This window comes from Nicotiana tomentosiformis, chromosome 3 (genome assembly GCF_000390325.3).
Source record: "Nicotiana tomentosiformis chromosome 3, ASM39032v3, whole genome shotgun sequence".
NCBI lineage: Eukaryota > Viridiplantae > Streptophyta > Magnoliopsida > Solanales > Solanaceae > Nicotiana > Nicotiana tomentosiformis.
In genome coordinates this window covers 52,122,019-52,136,974 of record NC_090814.1, presented here as the reverse complement: position 1 = coordinate 52,136,974, position 14,956 = coordinate 52,122,019, and the positions used below count along the sequence as shown (strand labels likewise).

General features: G+C 40.7%; 1 protein-coding gene across 1 annotated transcript; it reads right to left on the bottom strand.

Annotated features, from left to right (window-relative positions):
• Positions 1 to 13,778: 13,778 nt before the first annotated feature.
• LOC138907809 (uncharacterized) lies at positions 13,779 to 14,372 on the bottom strand. Its single transcript, XM_070198425.1, has one exon. The coding sequence runs from the start codon at positions 14,370 to 14,372 to the stop codon at positions 13,779 to 13,781; it is 594 nt and encodes a 197-aa protein (XP_070054526.1).
• Positions 14,373 to 14,956: the final 584 nt, after the last annotated feature.

Below are 14,956 nucleotides of genomic sequence, written 5' to 3'. Positions count from 1 at the left end.
AGAACATTCTCACTTATTTTTTGCCATGATCCATAGGAAGAATCTTCATATTTTCTAGATGTAGATCTTGTTGTATATGGAAGATTTCTTCTCAACTTACATGCATAGTTGATTTAGGTTCACTTGTACATTTTTGTATAGTTGAAATAGGCTCACATCACCTTGTTTTTGTATACCCAAATGTCTATCAGTTATGGATAGACAATTGGCACCACACTATAGGTCTAACTACACATAGCTTTAAGGATTCATTTGGTTGTCATGTTTGGATAACCAAGTGTGTATCCACCATTGCCTTGGAGGTAAGGTTTATGTCCACCTCCTTTATTGTACTTTATTCTTCATATATGAAAACCAACCCTATGCATAATGCCTATTGGATTTGATTTAAAAAAAATTAAAAAGTACTCTAAATAATATATCTATTTAGGTTGGATGGTCGGGGGTAAGGGTGGGGGTTAGGGGTAGTTGGGGTCGTGGGGGGGTTGGGTGTGTGTGTGGAAGGGGAGAAGGGGCTGGGGAAGGTGGGGGGATGGGGTGGCGGCAGGGGTTAGTTTTGAGGGGTGGGTTGGGCAGTGGGGGTTGGAGGGGATAGGGAATAGGGTGAGGTAGGTTGAAAAAGAGTTTTGAAAAAGGTTTTCCCTTCTCCCGATAGGGAAAATATTTTTTTGCAATTGGAGAAAAATGAGGTGACGGGGAAAATATTTTTTAAAATATTTAAGGCAACCAAATATGTTTCATTCATACCAAACAGACCCTAAGTAATGTAGTTCTGGCACATCCAGATCGAGGAAAATGTAATATTTTTGTAAAAGTATTGCTAGTAATATTTGATTAAGCAATGTAGTTTGGACACCAATAATTTTATCTGAACATCTTTTATATCTTTTGAGAAACATATGATCACGTGGCAAACTATATGTATACGGTCAGAATCAAGCTTGCCTAATTTCATACGACTAACCGAAATCGGGACGGATGATCAATGCTCGACCCCAGTTATATCGGAACATGGTATGAAGATGGATTGGCAAGCTCGTGGATCACTAGCCGACCAGGATCGAGGTCAATTCGAGACCGAAGCGAGAAAGAGATTGAGCAAGATCGAAGGAGGCCTGCTACGCCGAATAACGGAAAGCCGAGATATTCGTGATCGAGCGAGGATCGTGGCGGGAATCTTAGCACATATCGAGTTAGGATCGGATATTTAGCCTATCATGGGATTTACTTATGTAATTAGAAATATACCATAAATAGGGTTCCTCTGCTATATAAAGAGGGTCTTAATCATTTTGTAAAAAATATACATTCACGCACAACAAGGAAATATATCATATTTTCTCTTGCAAGTTGTGTTGTAAAAGTCCATACTTTTTAATAGCATACTTAGCTGGTTCGAGAGCGGTCTAGCTCGAGGGTCGTGGTTGTTCATCATATTGGTTTGCTTTATTTACAATTAATCCCTAGCATTAATTCTGACATTTATCAGTTTGTGCCAAGTGAAATCACATATCCTTAAAACCACTTATATGTTTAATTGTTGTCCGATTTTAAGGCAAAACAGTTTGGCACCCACCGTTGAGCTAAGGATAATAGTGATTGTTTGGTATAATTTTTCGTAACACACATAATTTTACGCTTGTTTTTTGAAGTGTCTTTGATTCCACGATCAATATGTCAAACTCTCAAGTAGCACCCATACACACAGACTATGGCATTGGTCTCTATGGCGAGAATGACAACATAGCCGCCCCAGGAAATGGAGTACCTCAAGTAAACCCCAATGGAGCTCTGGCCGTGGATCCAATCGACGTCAGCTCCCATATTGCTATTAAAGGGAATTTGGGCGCCGATCCTGAAAATAGTGTCCGCAGAGATGTTCGAACAGCTGATCAGAACGCACAGGGCGGTGGAGAAGGCGGGATTAGCCTTCGAATGATATTCGAAATGTTGCAGACTCAACAAGATACAATAGCAGAATCAGAATCGTGCACCAAGAAGGATCGAGATCGAGCCATCGCATGAAATTGGTCACAGAGCCGAATCGGTATCAAAGAAATTGAATGGAGGAGAACTGGAGACCAATCCTCCTATCATAAAGATGTTTGAGGATCTAACGAATCGAATCAAAAATGGAGAAAAAAGGATCGAGGAAAATGATAAGAAAGTGGAAACTTATAATTCCAGGGTCGACCAAATCCCGGGGGCACCACCGGTGTTGAAAGGACTTGATTCCAAAACGTTTGTCCAAAAACCTTTTCCCCCGAGTGAGGCTTCGAAGCCAATCCCCAAGAAATTTCGTATGCCCGAGATCCCAAAATATAACGGGATAACAGATCCAAACAAGCACGTTACCTCATACACGTGCACCATTAAGGGAAATGACTTGGAAAATGACGAGATTGAATCTGTGTTGCTGAAGAAGTTCGGGGAAACTCTATCGAAAGAAACTATGATATGGTACCATAATTTACACCTAATTCTATTGATTCAGTCGCTATGCTTGCATATGTTTTTGTAAAGGCACACGCCGGAGCTATCAAGGTAGCCACAAGAAAATTGGGCCTTTTCAAGGTAAGGCAAAAAGACAACGAGATGCTCAGGGAATTTGTGTCTCGATTCCAAATGGAACGGATGGATTTGCCATCGGTCACCGATGATTGGGTCGTTCAAACCTTTACTCAAGGCCTCAATGCTCGAAGTTTCGTAGCTTCACAATAGTTGAAACAGAATTTGATCGAGTATCCAACTGTCACTTGGGCCGATGTGCATAATCGGTATCAATCAAAGATCAGGGTCTAAGATGATCAATTTGGGGGCCCAACCGGTTCAGTTTATCCTAACAGGCCCGTGGAAAGAGTTAAAAGGGACTTCGACCGGGAACCGCGGTCGAAAAGAGATCGATATAATCCATACGGTGGAGATCGGAGAGATAATAGCCCTATACGAAACCCCGTTCGGAATGATAGAAGGAATGATCGAGGACAGAGCTCCCGAGGACTCATGAGCAAGAATTGTTTCGATAATAATGCCGGATCTAAAGAAGCACCTCGATTATCAGAATATAACTTCAACATACATGCTTCAGCCATAGTGTCGGCCATTGGGTATATCAAAGATACTAGATGGCCTCAACCTCTACACACCGATCTGACCCAGAGAAATCCCAACCAAATATCCAAGTATCATGGTTCCCATGGCCATAAAACAGAAGATTGCAGACAGCTAAGGGATAGCCCGATTGTTCAACGAGGGGCACCTTCAGGAATTCTTAAGTGATCGAGCCAAGAATCACTTTAAAAATAGAGATTCAAATAGGCAGAACGAACAAGAAGAGCCACAACACGTGATTCATATGATCGTAGAATGGGTCGATATTCCACAAAGACCCGTGTTTAAACGCACCAAAGTGACGATCACAAGAGAAAAGCGAGCACGGGATTACTTACCAGAAGAGACTTTATCTTTCAACGACGAGGATACGGAAGGGATCGAATGACCTCATAACGATGCATTGATAATATCTGTCCTTATGAATAAAATTCAAGTTAAACGTGTTTTGATTGATCCAGGTAGCTCGGCCAATATTATTCAATCGAGGGTCGTAGAATAGCTCGAGCACTTAACGACTTCAATATGGCGAGCTAAACCACCAAAGGTGAGATTATCTTGCCAGTGAACGTGGTCGGGACCATCCAAGAAATAAAGTTTCATGTAATCAAGGGCGACATGAGGTACAACGCCCTGCTCAGAAGGCCTTGAATCCTTAACATGAGGGCAGTGCCTACGACCCTTCACCAAGTTCTGAAGTTCCCGACATCGGAGGGAGTAAACACAGTGTATGGGGAGCAACCCACCGCCAAGGAGATGTTTGCGATCGATGAGGTGACACCGGTATCGGCACTTTTATCAGCAAAGGGATCGAATTCAAAGGGAAAGCTGGAAGTCAAATAGCAACCACAATCGCCAGCCTCGGCCCCACCGAAGGAACGGGAAATTTATGAGGATGATGACTATATGATCCCTCGATCCTTCATAATCCCCGATGATTCTGACGCCACAAAATCAACGGTCTAAGAGCTGGAACAAATCATACTGATCGAGCATCTGCCCGATCGAAAGGTGTACCTGGGCACGGGATTAACTCCCGAGCTTAGGAAAAAACTTATTCATTTCCTTAAAGCTAATATGGATTGTTTTTCCTGGTCCCACCTCAATATGACATGGATCCCACTGGAAATTACCGCTCACAAGTTGAGTTTGGATCCAAAATTCCGCCCGATGAAGCAAAAAAGAAGGCCCTAGTCCGAGATCAAACATGCCTTCATCAAGGACGAGGTAACCTAATTTCTAAAAATAGGATCCATTCGGGAAATAAAGTATCTCGAATGGCTAGCAAACGTAGTGGTAGTACCAAATAAGGGAAATAAACTTAGAATGTGCGTAGACTATAAGGACTTGAACAAGGCCTGCCCTAAGGATTCTTTGCCTTTGCCGAATATCGATGCCACAGTCGGCCACGAGATTCTAAGTTTTCTTGATGCCTACTCCGGGTACAATCAAATACAGATGAACTCGGAGGATCAGGAAAAGACTTTGTTCATCACTAAATACGGAACCTATTGTTATAACGTAATGTCGTTCGGACTAAAAAATGTTGTTGCAACTTATCAACGCCTAGTGAATCTAATGTTCGAAGAACAAATAGGTAAATCTATAGAAGTTTATATTGATGACATTCTAGTTAAGTCCCTGCGAGTAGAGGACCATTTAAAGCATTTGCAGGAAACCTTCGATATATTGAGGAAGTACAATATGAAGCTCAACCCAGAAAACTGTGCATTCGGGGTTGGCTCGGGCACGTTTCTCAGCTTTATGGTGTCCAATCTGGGAATCGAGATTAACCGCAATAAAATAAAAGCTATCAATAATATCAAGGTCATAGATAATGTAAAGGTCGTGCAAAGGCTAACCGGCCACATAGTCGCCCTTGGGCAATTCATTTCGAGGTCCTCAGACCAGAGTCACCGATTCTTCTCGTTGCTTAGGAAGAAGAAAAGTTTTGCATGGACCACAGAATGTCAGCAGGCCTTGGAAGAATTAAAACGATGCATGTCGAGCCCACCACTGCTTCACACCCCGAAAGCGGACGAGCAACTCTACCTATACTTAGTAGTCTCGGAAATAACAGTAAGTGGGGTCCTAGTTTGAAAAACGCAAGGTACGCAATTCCCTGTTTACTATGTTAGTCGAACCTTAGGTGAGGCCGAGATCCGGTACCCACACTTAGAAAAATTAGCGTTTGCTTTAATAAGCACCTCTACGAAATTAAAACCATATTTTCAATGTCACCTGATTTGTGTTGTAACTACCTATCCTATTTGCAATATCTTGCACAAACCGAACTTTTCGGTTGACAAGCCAAATGGGCCGTCGATATCAGCGGGTATGATATCTAGTATCAACCCCGAACCAAGTGGAAATTTGACTCTAAAAGAAATGCAAGAGAAGGAGTACTCGTTCTGGATTCTGATGTGCCAGCAATTTTTGAAGAACCCCTCAAGTTAAATCTCATTAAGCTTCCGAAGATGAAGCGGTCAATTAAGGTGGTAAAATAAATGACCCAAATAACTGCAAATACCATCGACTCGTGAGCTACCCTCTGGAGAAGTGCTTTGTATTCAAGGACAAAGTTATGGACTTGCCCCATGAAAAGAAGATCATGCTTGAAGATGAGAAGGCAAGTGCGAACCAAGTCTCTATCACCTTTGGCTCATTCAGTCTAGATGAGCTATGCAGTTTAAAAGAAATTAAAGATGAAGAATTACTGGAGAATAACAAAGTCGAAGTAGATGACCATGATGATGATGATGAGGGTTGGACATTGGTGACTCGCCGTAGGCGCCACAAAAGGATCCCACGAAAAGAATCAATAGAACAACCAACAAGGAAAATAATGGTGAAAAGATCAAGGAGATGGAATCTAATTAAGCATTTGAAGAATGTAAAAGTGGAGGTGCACCATACTCAAAAGCCACGACATCTAGTGACTTTGGAGGAGTTCTTACCAAGTTGGTTCCGCACGAAGATTTGCCATGAGGGTATTGATGCCTCTTGTTGCCATGCTGACAAAGGGAAGAAAAGAGTGATGACCTACCATCGGCACCATCTTTGGAAAATCTCATCGAGTCCATTCCTCAAGAAGTTAATGCTTGTGACAAAAATGTTACGTTCACAAATGATGATCTTCTACTAGGAGACACTTCTCATAACCGCCCGTTGTACCTGGTTGGCTATATGTGCAATGAAAGGGTAAATCAAATTTTGGTTAATGGAGGATCCTCAGTGAACATCTTGCCAATTCGCACTGTGAAAGAACCTAGTATTCCCATGAACGAACTCTCGGAAAGTCATGTGATGATTCAAGGATTCAACCAAGGGGGCAAAGAGCCATATGTGCTATCAGGTTGGGAATCATCATTGAAGATATACAATCAAGTGCATGGTTGCATGTGATCGATGAAAAGACTTCATACAATGTCTTTATTGGAAGGCCTTGGATACATGAGAATAAAGTAGTTCCATCTACCTACCATCAATTTTTAAAATACTACGAGGGTGAAGTCGAGAAGAAGATAGTTGTTGATGACAAGCCATTCATCGAGGCTGAGTCACACTTCGCCGATGCAAAGTTCTACTTGAAGAACCACATTGTGAAGGAGCTAAAAGCTGATGATTTCATGAAAATCAAGAATGACGAGCCCACAACTAAAAGAGCTGAGGTGATTCTTGGTAAAGCCAAAGTTGTTACTGAGGAGGTACAACCTAACTCGAATAAATCCTATAGAGGGGATATTGCGTCTTATGGAAAGAAAGTAACTCCCACGCTCCAATATGTCCCTAAAAGGAAGAACGATGAAGGTGAATCATCTAATCTTCAAACTAACATGCTAAAAGAGTTAACTCTTCCGGTAAAATGAATTGAGGTAGTAAAGTTGTCCTCAAAGCCACTTGCAAGATTTGTGTCCCAAAATCATTTGCAGAATGTGGCACTCCCTACAAAGCGAACAGATGAAGGTTTTGATCCTAATGCTTACAGGCTATTTGCAAAAGTTGGATACAATCGCAATGAGCCGTCAAATTTAGGAAAAGTTAACTCTAAAAGAAATGCAAAAGAAGGAGTACTCATTCTTGGATTATGATGTGCTAGCAATTTTTGAAGAACTCCTCGAGTTAAATTTTATTGAGCTTCCGGAGATGAAGCGGCCAAGTAAAGCTGGTAAAACGAATGACCCAAATTACTGCAAATACCATCGACTCGTGAGCCACCCTCTAGAGAAGTGTTTTCTCTTCAAGCACAAAGTTATGGACTTGGCCCGTGAAAAGAAGATCGTGCTTGAAGATGAGAAGGAAAGTGTGAACCAAGTCTCTATCACCTTTGGCTCATTCAGTCTAGATGAGCTATCTAGTATAAAATAAATCAAAGATGACAAATTACAAGAGAATAACAAAGTCGAAGTAGACGACCATGATGATGATGAGGGTTGGACATTGGTGACTCGCCATAGGTGCCACAAAAAGAGCCTACGAAAAGAATCAATAGAACAACCAACATAGAAAATAATGGTGAAAAGACCAAGGAGATGGAATCCAGTTAAGCATTTGAAGAAAGTAAAAGTGGAGGTGCACCATTCTCAAAAGCCACGACATCTAGTGACCTTGGAGGAGTTCTTACCAAGTTGGTTCCGTATGAAATTTTCCCATGAGGGTATTGATGCCTCTTGTTGCCATGCTGACAAAGGGGAAGAAAAGAGTGATGGCCTACCATCGGCATAATCTTCGAAAAATAAAATCGAGTCCATTCCTCAAGAAGTTAATGCTTGTGAGGAAAACGTTACGTTCACAAATGACGATCTTCTACTAGGCAACACTTCTCATAACCGCCTGTTGTACCTGGTTGGCTATATGTGCGATGAAAGGGTAAATCAAATTTTGGTTAATGGAGGATCCTCAGTGAACATCTCGCCAATTCACACTGTGAAAGAACTTGGTATTCCCATGAACAAACTCTCGAAAAGTCGTGTGATGATTCAAGGATTCAACCAAGGGGGGCAAAGAGCCATAGGTGCTATCAGGTTGGGAATCACCATTGAAGATATGCAATCAAGTTCATGGCTGCAGGTGATCGATGCAAAGACTTCATACAATGTATTGCTTGGAAGGCCTTAGATACATGAGAATAAAGTAGTTCCATCTACCTACCATCAATGTTTAAAATACTACGAGGGTGAAGTCGAGAAGAAGATAGTTCTTGATGATGAGCCATTCACCGAGGCTGAGTCACACTTCGCCGATGCAAATTTCTACTTGAAGAACCACATTGTGAAGGAGTTAAAAGTTGATGATGTCATGAAAATCAAGAATGACTAGCCCACAACTAAAAGAGCTAAGGTGATTGCTGGTAAAGCCAAAGCTGTTACTGAGAAGGTACAACCTAACTCGAATAAATCCTATAGAGGGGATATTGCGTCTTATGGCAAGAAAGTAACTCCCACGCTCCAATATGTTCCTAAAAGGAATAAAGATGAAGGTGAATCATCTAATATCCAAACTAACATGCTAAAAGAGTTAATTCTTCCGATAAAACGAATTGAGGTAGTAAAGTTGTCCTCAAAGCCACTTTCACGGTTTGCAGAATGTGGCACTCCCTACAAAACGAACAGGTGAAGGTTTTGATCCTAATGCTTACAGGCTATTTACAAAAGCTGGATACAATCCCAATGAGCCGTCGAAGGTAGGGAAGCTCCCATCAGAAGCTACTATGAGGCAATCACGTGAAGGTTTAGGATACAAGCAATTGTTACCAGTGCGCATCTCCTTAAGAAGTGCGAGCATCAATTATATCACTTTAGAAGATGAATCTGTTGCTTCTAACAAGCCTTTTGTATTTGATCGACTTGGAAAATCAACTGTGAGGACTTCTGTGTTTCAAATATTGGGTCCATTAAAGAAAGGGAATAAGTTCCATAGAAATTGTCAAAATACAAGAACACTCATTTCGCCCAAAATTCAGAAGATCTCTAAGGATTTCCAAAGTCTGGTCCCTTATAGAATGAAGCGACAAACAAAAGTCAGGGCTTCATGTGAGGAGGTACTAAAGGTGAAGACATACAATATGGTCTACACTAAATAATGTGATGAAGACGAATAAAGTGTGGGTTCTTCGTATCATGTTACTGCACAAGGCGAGCATGGTGTTTCATCTCTAATGGAGAATGACGAGAAATTGGAGGATATTTCACCGTGTTATCACATATCCTTCAATGATTGGGACCCTCAAGAAGATAAAGAAGCGAAAGATGCTCCCCCGGAACTTGAAGAAGGGGTGAAGGCAATGATTGATGCCTTAAAAGAAGTTAACCTTGACATAGATGAAGAACCAAGGCCCACATACCTAAGTGCTTTACTAGCAATCGATGAAGAAAGCACTTATATCGAGTTAGTTAAGGAGTTCAAGGATGTCTTTGCTTGGAGTTACAAAGAGATGCCTGGCTTGGACCCTAAAGTAGTAGTTCATCACCTTACAGTTAAGAATGGTGCTCGTCCTATTAAGTAAGTCCAAATGCGCTTTAGGCCATACTTGGTTCCCGTGATCGAAAGTGAAGTTAACAAACTCATTGAAGCTGGCTTTATTTGTGAAGTTAAATACCCAACATGGGTCTCAAGTATTGTCCCTGTAAGGAAGAAGAATGGCCATATTCGGGTGTGCGTTGACTTCAGAGATCTCAACAATGTGTGTCCGAAAGATGAATTCTCACTTCCTATTCCAGAGCTGATGATCGCTGCTACTACTGGGTATGAGGCAATGTCATTTATGGACGGTTCATCGGGCTATAACCAAATTTGTATGGCGCCAAAAGATGAAGAGCTTACTGCATTCCGTACCCCTAAGGGTATTTATTGCTACAAGGTAATGCCTTTTGGATTGAAAAATGCTGGCGCTACTTATCAAAGGGATATACAAAATATTTTTTATGATCTTTTCCACAAGAATGTCGAATGTTATGTTGACGACTTGGTGGTAAAATCAAGAGAGAAGAGCGACCAATTGAAATACTTCAGAATGGTGTTTGAGCTGCTCCAGAGGTACCAACTTAGGGTGAATCCATTGAAATGTGCCTTTAGAGTTACTTCTGGAAAGTTCTTTGGTTTCATTGTCCGACATCGATGGATAAAAATTGATCAAGCCAAAGTGGATGCCATTTTGAAGATGCCTGAGCCTCGCGATATTCATGAATTGAAAAGTTTGCAAGGAAAGCTAGCATACCTTAGGAGATTCATCTCAAACCTAGCTGGGAGGTGCCAACCATCCAGTCTCCTCATGAAGATAGGCGTTCCTTTCAAGTGGGACCAAGCTTGTAGCAATGCCTTTGAAAGCATCAAAACTTACTTGATGAAGCCTCCGGTTTTGGAAGCCCCTATACCTGTAAAGCCATTAATACTATATATTTCAGCACAAGAAAGGTATGTTGGAGCGTTGTTGGCCCAAGAAAATAGTGAAAGAAAGAAAACTCCATTTACTACTTGAGCAGGATGATGACACCAAATGAGCTGAATTATTTGCCAATCGAAAATTTATGTTTGGCACTAGTCTTCTCAATCCAAAAGTTGAAGCACTACTTTAAAGCTCATGTCGTTCGTCTTATTTCTAGAGAAAATCCCATCAAGTTTGTGATGTCAAAACCTATCCTTAGTGATCGACTAGCAAGGTGGTACCTCTAATTTCAACAATCTAAAATTGTGTACATCCCTCAAAAGGCTATAAAAGGACAAGCGTTAGCATACTTCTTGGCAGATCACCCTATACCTAATGATTGGGAGCTAACTGACGAACTACTTGATGAGGACGCAATGGTCATTGAAGTTCAACCTCCATGGAAGATGTACTTTAATGGTGCTGCACATCACGAAGGGCTGGTGCTAGCATAGTATTTGTCACCTCTCAAGGCGAAGTTCTGCCCTACTCTTTTACGTTGACACAACTCTGCTCTAACAACGTTGCTAAGTATCAAGCATTAATACTTAGGCTTGAAATGGTTGTCTAAATGAAGCGATTGTAGTTGCAAGTATTTGGTGACTCTCAGTTAGTGATCAACTAGCTTTTAGGTAGTTATGAGGTCAAGAAACCTGAACTACTCCCATATCATGATTACGCTAAAATATTAATGGGGTGGCTAGGTGACGTAACTATTCAACATGTGCCTAGTAAAGAAAACAAGAAGGTTGATGCTTTAGCTGCCCTAGCTTCATCGTTAACCTTATCAGATCAAGCGCAAGTTACTATCTGCCAAAAATGGGTAGTACCACCACCAAATGAGGGTGAAAGTGAAGAAAATGAACTTGAGCATCTTGTTGCTATTTCTGAAATTGAGAAGGAAGAATGGAGACAACCCATCATCGACTACTTAAGTTATGGGATACTTCCAGAAAATCCGAGGAGAAGGACTGAAATCCGTCGCCATGCACCTCGCTTCCTTTACTACAAAGATACTCTATACAAAAGGTCATTTGAGGTAGTAATCTTGCGATGCTTAGTGGAAGATGAAGCAGTCCAAGCTTTGCAAGAAGCACATTCTGGGGTATGTGGGTCACACCAGTATGGACCAAAGCTCCACTTTCATATAAAAAGGATGGGATATTATTGGCCAACGATGGTAAAAGATTGCTTGGACTACACTCGAATATACAAGGCTTGTCAATTCCATGTGAATTTTATCCATCAACCTCCTGAAGTGTTGCACCCGACTATTGCATCCTGGCCGTTTGACGCTTGGGGATTGGATGTTGTTGGACCACTGCCAATGTCCTTTGGTGGGCACCTATACATCTTGGATGCAACTGACTACTTCTCAAAATGGGCTGAAGTTGTTGCTCTTAAGGAAGTAAAGAAGGAAAATGTTGCAAGTTTCATCCAAGTAAACATTATCTATCCCTTTGGCATTCCTCGTTACATAATAACGGATAATGGCAAGTCGTTCGACAATAGGTTGATGAACAAGATTTGTGAATTCTTTGGTTTCAAGCAATGTGACTCTTCTATGTACAATGTTGCCGTCAATGGTCTAGCCAGGGTATTCAACAAGACTCTATGCAACTTGTTAAAGAAAGTCGTCTCCAAATCCAAACGGGATTGGCATGACCGTATAGAAGAGGCTATGTGGGCATATAGGACAACTCACCGCACGCCAACATAAGTGACCCCATATGCACTCGTTTATGGAGTCAAAGTCGTCTTGCCACTCGAGCATCAAATACCTTCATTACGATTAGCTATTCAAGAAGGGATCACTGATGAAAAAAATGCCCGACTTCGATTAGCAGAATTGGAGGCTCTTGATGAGAAGAGGTTGGAAGCTCAACAGAGTCTTGAATGTTATCAAGCTTGATTGTCTCGCGCCTTCAATAAAAGAGTTCGCCCGAGATCCTTTCAAGTAGGAGATCAAGTCCTTGCCGTACGAAGACCTATTATTACTTCCCATAAACCTGTAGGGAAGTTCACTTCAAAATGGGATAGGCTATATGTCGTACAAGAAGCTTACTCAAGTGGGGCTTACAAGTTTTTTAAGAAGTATTATCCTTGAAGTTGCAATGCTCCTTGAAGCATGAGCCTAAACTGCATGCTCCTACACTCCTGGCCCGCATGAGTCTAAATTGTGTGCGGCCCACCACCAAAAACAAAGACTACGCTAGGCTGAAAACCTCGAAAGAGGCGGCCTAGAAAAAAGTTAGGACATAAAAAAATAAAACAAAGAGTTCGCATAACTTTCAAGTTTGTTGGTCTTCATATCCGCTCACTTCCCTAAAAAAGGAAAAAAAAGAAAAGAAAAGAGAGACGTCAGAAGGGAACACAAGTATAAGAAGGAAGATTACCTGGCACGGCATTTCAAAATTCAGTGAGACTTGAACCTAAGATATTTGGTGAGAATAAAGATCTTGAATTTCAATTTCTGGAAATTAAAAAAGTCTTGCGATCTCGAGGTTTCCACACCAAGATACAAAAATTTTGGTGAAGTCGCGCTAATTTGGAACCGTCGGCATATTAGAAACCAAAGTCGACCTCGAATATCATCCGAAACTATCCTTAAGGCATTAAATTTTATATTTTGTATATTTTTATATTTTTAAGTTTAGTTTCCAAGAAATCAAAAAGTTCATAATTTCGACGTTCCTACATTAAGATACAAAAGTTTTGGTGAAGTTGCGCAAATCTAAAATCGACGTCGTATCAGCATTTAATATTGATTTCGAACTATAATCTGAAACTATCCTTAAGGCATTAACTTTTGCATTTTGAATATGTTATATATTTATAAGTTAAGTTTCCAAAAAATCAAACGGTTCATGATTTTGGCTTTTCTACACCAAGATATGATCTTTTTGGTGAGACTGTACATATCTGAAATTTTCAACGTGGTGGAATCTAAAGTTGGTTTTAAAATATTATCTGGGGCTATTCTGAAGATGTTTGATTCTAAGTTTTGGATATATTTTAGATATTGAAGTCTAATTTTCGATAAATCAAACGGTTCATTATTTGGACTCTCCCACGACAAGATATGAATCTTTTGAGCGCGTAAAGCTGAAAATTATGCGACTAAGATAAAAGTCGGACAATATAAAGCAAAAGGGAAGCAATCTTAGCAATCTTATTTAAGATGAAATAAATATCCACTAGGTCAATCTAACATAAAGATAAAAGGGGAGATAATGCCGATAGTCTAATCTAAACAGAACTTGTAGTTGATCAATTCTTGACATCTAATTTCCAGGTTCTTCTTCTTCTCCTCCAGATTGGCCGAATCATCAACAGTCAGCAAATCTACGTTGTCATATGAAGAGACCTCAGTCTCGGCAGCTGAAACTTTTGCTTGAATCTCTTCAATCTCCTTTTGAGTCGCTTCTATACCACCTTCGAGATTCTCCCTCTCTTGTTGTAATGTCTGCAACTTCTTCACAACTCTCTTCAGTTTCTTTTCACTAGAGGAAACTTTTTTGAATTTCTCACTTGCTTCAAGTTTGAACAATTCGAGATGCTCCTTAGCTTTGGAAATCAGCTCTTGCTTCTTATCTGCACTCGTCTTATCAGCCAAATTAGATTGCTCTAGGTCATATAAAGCAGCAAGATCCAAAATATTCGCCTTTTTCATATCCTCAAAAATCTCATTGATTTGCTCCCTATAAGATGAGAGCAATTCTGCACGAGTTTTGGAGAGTCTATTGCAAGTATCCTTCCAAAGTCTAAAGATGAATTCCTTTTTGCGATTAAAGACAATGCTCTTTCTTTCAAAAATAGATACTGTTGCATTTGTCATTGGTGGAACGCGAGTTATCCCATTTGGAGTTTGTCTTTTTAGGGCTTTTTCATGAGGAAGAGATGATGCCTTTGAAAACGTCTTCACCTTAGACGTAGGCCCTCTAATAGATTCATCATCACTTGTAGCTTGTCATGTGGGGACACCATCGGATGACCAACGGCATTTAACTGCATAAGGAAAAGGCAAAGAAAGTAAGTAATGTTTAGTGAAGCTATTTGTTCAAAACAAAAGAAGGGGAAAAGGTGAGGTGACTGTATTTTACCTCTTTGTTACAAGTTGTATGCGTTCTTGAGGGACTATCAACACTTGGAACCTCTACGATCTCTACTGGGTTAGGCCGTTTCCTTTTCCAATTTTGATCTTCATTGGTACTCTGGCTTGTATCGTGAGGAACTCGTGTGCTAAATGGAAGAACTGTTTCTCTATATCTGTTGAAGTGCACACCACCTCTTTCAAAGCTGTCTTTGAGGATTTAAGCTTCCTTTTCTTATGTTGGGTAACTACTTTTGGGATTGGAGTAGGTAGCTCTTTGACTTTTGAGAGCAGCTTTCCAACACCTTGATCTTCATCTACTAAAGGAG

Coding starts and splice junctions, on each gene's coding strand:
- LOC138907809 (XM_070198425.1), bottom strand. CDS start 14,372: ATGACAAATGCAACAGTATCTATTTTTGAAAGAAAGAGCATTGTCTTT.